Here is a 9,363-nt window from a genome sequence, read left to right on the forward strand (position 1 = left end):
ATCAAATCAAGGACGTGATGAGGTTGCAGAGCAGGTCATCTAGACATGCAGCATTTGGAGTACAACTGAAGAGAAACAAGACTTTTTTCTCATGCAGGGGTAACACTGTAAAATTATGCAACCTTGGAGTCTTTCTGTGTGAGATCATTTAAATAAAGTGATGAGAAGAATGGATGTTTCTGCAGAAAAACTTTCTTCAAGAAGCCATTCCAGTTTGGTTGGTGATTGGATCTCATTAACTGGGAAATGCTTTTGTTAGGGCATACTGACTAGGACCGTACTGCAAGTGAAAAATAATTATCTTTGATTCATGGATGTACGAAATCTCCATGAAAAAATCTCCGTATCACTATAAAGGAATTAGGAATGGCTTAGGGGGTGGATGTCTCTCACACTTAGTTAAAAGGAGACATTTACAGATTACTGACATGTAAGTTACCAGTTACAACTCTGGGTTGCACTTCATTGATCAGTGAACACAACAAAAATTTCTTCCAAATGTACAGTAAAGAACAACTAAATCAAATAGCAGTTCACAATTTATTTACTGAATAAATTTGGACAAAACACCAGAATCTGTTACAATACAATCAGAACATCTGAGGCAGATATCCCACCATGCACCACCCCCCTCCATGAAACTAAAGGACTAAACAATAGCACCAAATCAGCATCAACTTAAATAAAAGGTAGCTCAGTCTACAAAAACAAGAAAAGCAATAGCATTTATTTTTTTAATTGAAAAGCAACTCAGAAATGTAGCAAATAGAGAATTTTCATGTTTTAACCTTTTCTTAAAAAACAAGCATCCCTCCCCCAACCCCCCCTCCTTGCTAGGCAGGCTATAGCATTCATGGGGCACATGCCAATGACTAGATTAAAAACACAAATTCAAGTAACATTGAGATACGACTAAGCATGTCCACTGGTACCCATTCCGAGCACGATTGTTTCACAGAACCTACTCAGGCAGTGGAAAACATGAGATCCTGTCGTGAGCATGTCATAGCAATACTATTACTGAATATCTTGTATCAAGTTTTGAAAAAGAAATTAGGGAGACCAGGTGTCGTGGGATGTCAGGGCACCAGAACACTGGCGCAGAATATAATCTGTTTTCTAAAACTTCAGACAGACATGATCCTTTGTGCCCGTCCTGTGTCAAAATATTGCCTACATTATACATGGAAAAGGAATCTCTAAAGAAAAACCCTGCAATGTAGTTTTAAATATATATATATATATTTATTATATATTTTTTTATATTTATATATAGCTGTTACAATTTAAATAAACATACGCTTTCCTTTCTACAGCCGAAGAAAAAATTTAAATAACAGGAAGCTAATTTTAAGGTGGAATTCTACTTCCACCCAGCACATCAAGTGCAAGATTCCATGTTTGGAGGGTTACAGAGGACAAACTGTTTAGAATTAAGGTTAAGGGAGTGATGTTAAAGCAGCACTAATGACAGGGTGGAACATCCAAAAATTAAAACAAAAAGTAAATGAAGATTTATAAATGCTGTCAGCTACTAAATGTGTTGTGATGGAAACAGGGTGGTGATGGTTTAAAAGATGGAGGAGGCAGAAACGTAATATTGAAAACAAGGCCATCAAGGAGCTTAGCGACTATGTCGGAGTTGTCAATAATGTAAAACTGAGAGAAGACAAAACAAAACTTAACCATGAAACAAAGACGAGGTCAACTACGTTGTTGATGACAAAAGGCCTAAGCTGCTCTACTTATACATCAATGGTCCCAGGTCAGGGATAATCACTTCATTTGTTTGACAAAATAACTTGGGGTTGTGATTTCTGACCCTGGGTCTGTTGTTTAAAATTGGTACCACTGAAAATGATGACAAAAAAAAAAGAAAAAAGAAAAAAAGGTATGTTTAAACAGTATTTCTGTTCATTTTAATTACTCTTGGTTTCCCTGTGTTCTTATGTCCCTTCATGTTTTCCATAGTGTCAAAAATGGTGAATGTGTCTACTTTTATGAGCACATTAAACCAAACAGATTCTAAAAGAACATTTGCTACATCGTTTGCAACTTGCATGTCTGGCAGCAACATCCCGGAACAGGAGGCGCATCACCAGGTGATGTATAGATGCCATTTGTCATGCCAGGCTTAAGGTTTTCCATGAAATGGTGGAAAAGGAAACAAAATGGAAATACCTTTATTATGAGGGACAAATGTTCACCTATTAATCTCTAAACTACTGTTTTTGGCGCCGCTGTGAGCGTGGCGATCCAAACCGTGGAGGAGTTGTTCATTTGTGCTTGGTGTTAGCTCAGCTGAAGAGCTGCTCCAGCTCCTCTTCCATGTTCACCTCAGGCACCATCTGCTCCTGCTCTCTCTCTCCTCTGCCATGCGCTGCAGTGCCCCCAAGAGCCCCGGAGGAGGTAAACCAGGGGTGCTCAAGAATCTCCCGAGAAGTAAGGCGCTCTGCGGGTTCCCGGCGGAGGATGGAGCGGATCAGGCACTTGGCCTTGGGCGTGAGCGTCTCGGGGATGTTGAAGTGGCCCCTGCGGATTTTGCTGAATAGAGAGCTGGGCTCAACGTCATGGAAAGGATAGCGCCCCACGAGGATGGTATAAAGCATGACGCCCAGACTCCAAACATCAGCTGCTTTCCCCGAATAGCTGCCGCTGGCATTGAGGATCTCAGGACTGACATAGGCTGGGCAGCCATGTTTGTCTGACAGGGAGTCGTCGTGACCATCCAGGATATAGGTGTCCTCTAGGCTTTCCAGCTTCACAAGGCTTCTGAAAACACACAAGGTTAAACAAAAGAAATTGAGCACAATGACGCTTAACGAAAAAATAGAAAGATTCAATAATAGTAGTGCTATCAACTGATAATTGCCATCATAGTCACCTGCTTTGAGCGCCAACTAACAAAAACTGGAATACAAAAGACACCCAAGTGGGGTAATTTGCTCTGATGGACACACTAAGTGTTTTAGATCCATCGCTTTTTCTATATCAGAGGAAGTAGAGCACATAATGCTCTAGGATTAAGTTTGACATTTCCGTTCACTTGGATAAAAGCCCAGCCAAAAAGCCTTGACGTGCAAATAGGCTTTCCAAAAGACCTCCACAATTTGAAGCAACAATTATAGGTGACTGATCATCTCAGATTTCAGACATTTAACTTCTTAGAATTAGGGACAAGGTGATTTTGATTTATTTTACTCATGCTTTACTTCCTCTCAAAATAGCATTCCTCTAACCCCTACAATAGCAGCTACAATAGCCTTGAGTGCTGATAATAATGGTTGTTCAGAGGCACTGTCACTAAAGCATGTTAAGAGGCTCTCACAATAACATTTTCTGTGTACAGGGTAAGAGACATTTGTAGGTCTGTGAAAATACTGCCATCTGCGTGTGAGGTCCGTGAGACACGCACAAGCCAAAGAGCCAACTCACGTGATTGTGTCTACTGGGATCTACTTGGTAAAAAAGGAAAACAAGAAGTCTGGACTTAAAAATGTTCAAGAAAAACACACATGGTCTCATCGGCCCAATTAGTGGTTCATTGTCAGTCAAGATAATATTGTTTCATTGACATGCTGCAGAGCATCTCACATTTTCGAGTGAGAGAACTTCTGTTCTTTCCTATTGTTCCTCTACATGATGAAGCATAAAGTGACTTTTAAAAAGAGCAAATCATGTCTGGACATCAGCTATTTTAGAGGAGGTGCCAAACTGCGATTACAGCTCAGACGTCTGAGAGAAACAAAGCGACAGAAACTATGAGCCCACTTAATTAGCAGTGCATTGTCTTCATAAATGATTGAAGAGAAGTAACATCTTTTACTTTTAAAAGGGTCTCAAGAGTTTGATGAAGGACAAAGAGATGAAGAGGGTAGTGTAGCAGTGTTAGATTACATGACCCCAAAGTTTGACCTGTGCTCTTTAAACAGGCTAATTTTGGGACAAGGGCTAAAAGCAGTTTGACAAAACTGGGTCAGGATGCTGAAACTAGAAAAGGAAGCCTGCTCAGGTATAATGTTATGTGTGGTCTTCTTATTGCACTTCTCTATACATACATAATATTTTGTCACATTGGGTTGAGGACAGGGCAGATTTCTGAGATGCAGTCCAACACATCTGAGTTAAGAGGACGAGATAAAGCATTCATAATTGCTCCAAAGCAAATGTGGCTGAACACTGTCTGTAGCATCACTTTTAAAATTCACTCCACATTAATCATTTAATGGTGGGGGGTGGGGGTGTAGCATTCAAGGTCACTGGAGCTGCACTGAATATGTGAGACAGCTCAACTTCCCTTTTCCACAGTTAGCGCCAAAGAATGACATCACACTTTCAGATAGGAGACTCGAGGTGAAGTCTGCGCTAGTGCCATCACTGCCTGACAAAAAACGTGCTCTAAAGAACTCGCCCTGTGAAAGAGGAACAGCAGCACTAACAAAAGTAAACACAAAATGATTTGAGTATTGACATCGTCAGTGTTAAAATTTTAAACGATGTAAGTGGTTACTGATACTGTGCTAGTGTCGCAAAATATACCAGGATTGTGCATGCACTTTTGAAATGCTGCCACCAGGGGTCAGTGGAATGTGCTGTTTGAGGTGTGATTTTACTGATCTCAACTGCTGATCACTTCAAAAGTGCAAAAGTGGCAAAAACATCCCTTAACATTTGTCAAGCAAACATTACCCATGCAAACATTTCAGAACCTGCATTCCACTGTTGAAATAACTGAACAGAAATCCCATATGTCTAATATGCTGTAAATAGAACACACGCCATAGCCCCTACTAAACTTAGAGCACAGATATAGCTCAAGGAGACATAAAGGGATTATGTTTCTTGCAATCTGCATAATATCTCAGAGACATCAGTTTATACCATTTTCGGTCTAAGTTCGGATTCACATATGTTTTCTCTTTACTGTATGTACAGTACGATCAAAATCAATGACAGTCTGGTTTCATCAGAACTCACCTGTCTTCATTCTTGAAGACAAACTTCCTCAGTTTGAGGTCACGGAGGACCAGTCCGTTGTCGTGGCAATGTGCCACGGCCGAGGCTATCTGATAGAAGAGTCTGGCAGCTTCGTCCTCCCGCAACTTCTTGCAGGTGCGAACAAAAGAGTGCATGTCTCCATAGCTCCTCTCAAAGAACACATAGGCTCGAGTCTCCCCGAGCAAGATCTCCAGGATTTGGTTAATATGCTGGTGCTGGCCCAGGGCAAAATAGGCCGCCAGTGATTCCTGGTATCGGGCAATGTCAAACACCTGCAATCATAAGTAAAGACAGCATTTATATTTTGAGTCCACACTTCTAATGGCAAAATTAAAGCTTTGTAAATTTGTCACAACAGCAGAATTTTGACTTTCAATACTCGTATGAAAAGGACACTTGATGCCGGTTGATATAAAAAACAGAAATTAAGTCCATTATACCACAGAATAATAGTTTTAAACACATGGTATATAAATGTACAAAAAAATTCAACATACATTTGACAACCTTGAAGCATTGTGTTAAGTAACAGTATTGCAGCACTGGGGGTTGCAGTGTCTTTTGTTTCCATAGTAACACCCCCCAATGTTCTTCCAACACATGCAGTTCAGGTGAGAGGGCTTCTCTCTTCTAAGTCAATACAAATACCCTACAGCTCTCCAGATCGTAAGCTGTGACCTAGGCTTTCAGTTTGGCAGGAATGATCAATCTTGGAAGTGAGGATTAATTGGTAGCTCACTGAAGTGCCACGAAGTAGACGAGGTCAAAAGGCATATGGCTCAAAGGCCGTTAATTCGTTATGGTCATGATGAAACATTAGCTTGAGTCTGGTATGGGTTATTGGATATGCCAATGCCTTAAGAGTCCAGTGGTGCATGGAACTATCACCTTCATTCATCAAACCACTTAAGCATGCCTAAAAGTGGAACTTACCTCTGGGATAACCCCATTCCCTCTATAATCACACAAAAGCCAATATGGGCTATAAATGGAGAGAGGCAAGAGGCTTCAATTTCTTTATGGCCAGGGGGGACAAAGACGGGGTTTATGTGATTACAACTGGATGAATTTATAAACTTCCCTGGTTGTGTGTGCTTTTCTGTACAGATTTTCAATGTCTTTAAAATGATATAATCCTACTAATATGTAGAACAAAAGGTCAACATGAAAAACACAATGCACCATTTCTTTAACCAAGGACTGAATGATACCATTAGAGCATTGCATTGTGCAAGAGACAAACTATGGTTGAGTGTGAATGTCCCAGAGAGGAGTGTGTGCTGGTTACTCACTCCTTTGTCAGCGTTACATCATGCAATTCAAACCAAGCGGCTCGACCCATTCACTTTTTCCATTAGGCTGCGGTGCCAGCTCTCTATTTACAATTCAAGCAACTATAACAAAGTCGTGTGGTGTGGACTGCTGCAAGAGCCGACCATTAGACACTGAGTCATTACTGCTATGAACATCAGTGATGTATGTGTATTGCTTTCGGGTGATATGCACTTCAATAAAACCGAAATCATTCACGTGAAAGGGAAGGTGAGACGCGTGCAGGAGCATTCGATCGTTTTGTTCTTGAAATAATATTTTCAAATAGCTTGCCTCTGTGAAATCAATGTACTAGGATAGAAGAGGCATTATATGACAATAAAGGTAGGACACGTCTACCAAACTGCCTACTAACCTTGCACACGAGTTCTTCTCCGCTGTGCAGGTGGGCGGCTCTGAAAACGTGGTCTCCCTCCAGTGGTTCCAACAAAAGGTAGTCCCCGATGCGGGAGATACAGTGCGAGGAGTCCGGGGTCTCTGGCGGGCTGGGGGACCCGAGATTGGGACTGAAACTATGGTGCGACTCTGTAGTCCTTAAGCAGGATAATTCTTCGAAATCGTGCGATTTGTGCCTCGATCTCCCATAACGTGAAATGTTAATAGGATTTGACCTCTGTAAGTTCATGAGGAATAAGTGTGATAACTCCAAAAAATCGAGTGCCTTCCTCCTCCTTGTTCTTCTCCTCCTCGATTAGGCCACCACTTGGTGTATGCTCTATTCAATGTCACAAACACTTAAAATATAAGTAAACACTGAGTCAAGTTTTTTTTTTAAAAAGATGAAAAAGAATTAACTGAATCTTCTTGGTGCAGAATGGGATAGACTTTCAATACGGCAAGCTGGCTCGTTGGTTTTCATATGACAAAAATGGCTCTGCAATCTCTTTTCTTGCAGAGTTCAACTGTTCATTTGTCCCCCTTTGTTTTCCATTCAAGAGATGAAGCGAGGCTAAAATGACAGAACTGCTGCTCCAAGTCGACTGAAACCCCGTTGCACAGATCTAGTTTACTTTCATTCACGTTAAATGTGCTAGTAGGCACAATAAACCCTAACAAATGTTACCAAAGTCAGCTTTTAAGATGAATGAAGAGTGCTATTTTAATCCGCAGCTTGTTTGTTAGCTTATCTCGCCGGTTAATAGTATGGCACGTTTCATAAAACGGAAACAATTTCTTAGATAGCGCTGAAAATTAACACAAGCAACATATACAAAGCAAGTTTTGCTAGCTAATAATAGCAACAGAATTTAGCCGAAATGTACAGACAAATGATGGCTAGCAGGTGCAGAGCTAACTAGTTAGCTCGCTTCCTTGGCTAACTAGTACCAGGTCAGTGCACGGCCTTGTTCCTATGGATCATATCCGTTTACGGCGACTGTCATCTACCACATAAGGAGAAAACTCCATCCGAAAAAAAAACCCCGATGTAGCTCTTTGTGTGCGGGAGTCGACGTCCTCTCTTTCTCTTGGTGTATTCCAGTGGAAGAAAAGTGTCGTCTGTCTTGTATGTCTGCTGCTGTAGTCTTCTGGAAGGAAGGAAGGGACGGCTGGCCGACTTTCCCAGGCCTATCCCTTGATTCAGCAGGACATCCTCTCTCCCGTGGTGCTGCTGTGCTTCTTACGTGGCTGGGAATCTAGTCCATTCAGTGCGGAGGGAGGCCAGTCGAGCTGCACACACACTGCACTCACTGCGCCTGTACGCAGTCAGAGAGCTGCCGAGCGGAGGGGCTTCTACACACGCACGCGCGCACATATGCACAGACGCACACACTTACGTGAAAATACCGCCCCGCCCCCTGACGTCACTCCCACAAAGAAACCCTATTGGCTTCCAACATGAGATATAATATGCTGTGCAGTCATGTGAGAGACATGTAGTGTGACTACACCTCCAGAAATCTAAATGCGTCGCACGCTGGTAAATTGGATGGAGGGGGTGTGTGTGTGAGAATATAGCTACTGTACGTGCTGTGTTACAAAAGTGTTTCCTCCTGAAATGTCATTCCAGGGAAAGCGAGGGGGGATCCCTCTCTCACAATAACAGAATATCACCATCCGGTGTAGTTGTGCAATAGTGATATACAGTACATCTGCAAAATCAACAAATGTTCTTTCTGTTATTTAAGCATGAAATTACCTGATTTTTAAAAAAAAATGCTCCAGATGTGCCTTCCTAATTTATGCTGTGTTGCATGCACTCATTCACTGTTAAGCTTTAAAATAAACCCAACATAACATGCTTCACAATAGTATATATTGAAAATATGGTACAAAAATCCAATGTAAGACATGACAAAATATAGGGGATAGGAAAGGTGAGTGTGCTGGTGAAATGCTGTGATAATAATAAATAAGTGCTTAAAGCTCAGAAAAGCTTAGAAAAGAATGATTTCTGTACTTAGGCTTTTGAAATGTAAAAGCAAGGTATTATCGTTTCTTTCACACAGGGTCATATTTCAGATTTTTGTGTCAAGATTTTATTTAGGGCTACATGGTAGAAGGCTGTGTGATTAATAAATTCCATTCTTGTCGAATTGTGCCTCTGTAATGTATTACAAAGCAAAGGATGGAAGAAGTTTATTATTCATTGTTCTTCCTAGATTACCAGAGGGTGTGACAGCAGGATTGTGAAATTCCAAATCGGGGGCAGTAAGTGGAATGCTTGCAGCTGCGAGACACTGACAGAAGTGTTCAATTTAACCTTTATTCCCCTGCTTGCAGGCAGTAGCGGTGCATACACGCACAAACATGCACTATTCTAAATGTGCCTCTCTCACTGTGGCTGCCTGAATAAACCCCCGCAACATGGAAATGCAATTTTTACACTGAAGCCTCTCATCTCAGAAATGGTGGTTCACGGTTGCAGAATGTGGCTGCACCCACAAGATTTTTCCAGTCCTCAAGCTTATGTGTATGTATGCTTCTGAGTTCTGTGATATGATCTCTGTGAGCTGAATGCTTTATTCTTTGTTTCAACACCGAAAGATCTTTCATATACAACAGGTTTGCCATTGTCTCACATACTCAGTAGAG

General features: G+C 41.4%; 1 protein-coding gene across 1 annotated transcript; it reads right to left on the reverse strand.

Moving 5' to 3' along the window:
• Positions 1–526: 526 nt before the first annotated feature.
• trib2 (tribbles pseudokinase 2) lies at positions 527–8,062 on the reverse strand. Its single transcript, XM_068343103.1, has 3 exons — positions 6,686–8,062; positions 4,978–5,270; positions 527–2,772 (listed from the first exon to the last, which is right to left on the reverse strand). Exons 1-3 carry the CDS (start codon positions 6,953–6,955, stop codon positions 2,298–2,300), a joined length of 1,038 nt encoding a protein of 345 aa, XP_068199204.1. The 5' UTR covers positions 6,956–8,062; the 3' UTR covers positions 527–2,297.
• Between the last annotated feature and the right edge of the window lie 1,301 nt (positions 8,063–9,363).

This window comes from Antennarius striatus, chromosome 19 (assembly GCF_040054535.1).
Source record: "Antennarius striatus isolate MH-2024 chromosome 19, ASM4005453v1, whole genome shotgun sequence".
NCBI lineage: Eukaryota > Metazoa > Chordata > Actinopteri > Lophiiformes > Antennariidae > Antennarius > Antennarius striatus.

Excerpts from the sequence above, each read along its gene's own strand:
- trib2 (XM_068343103.1), bottom strand. The coding sequence starts at position 6,955 with ATGAACTTACAGAGGTCAAATCCTATTAACATTTCACGTTATGGGAGA. Across the intron at positions 5,271-6,685 it reads GAGAAGAACTCGTGTGCAAG|GTGTTTGACATTGCCCGATA; the intron begins GTTAGTAGGCAG and ends TTATGATTGCAG. Across the intron at positions 2,773-4,977 it reads GTCTTCAAGAATGAAGACAG|AAGCCTTGTGAAGCTGGAAA; the intron begins GTGAGTTCTGAT and ends GTGTGTTTTCAG.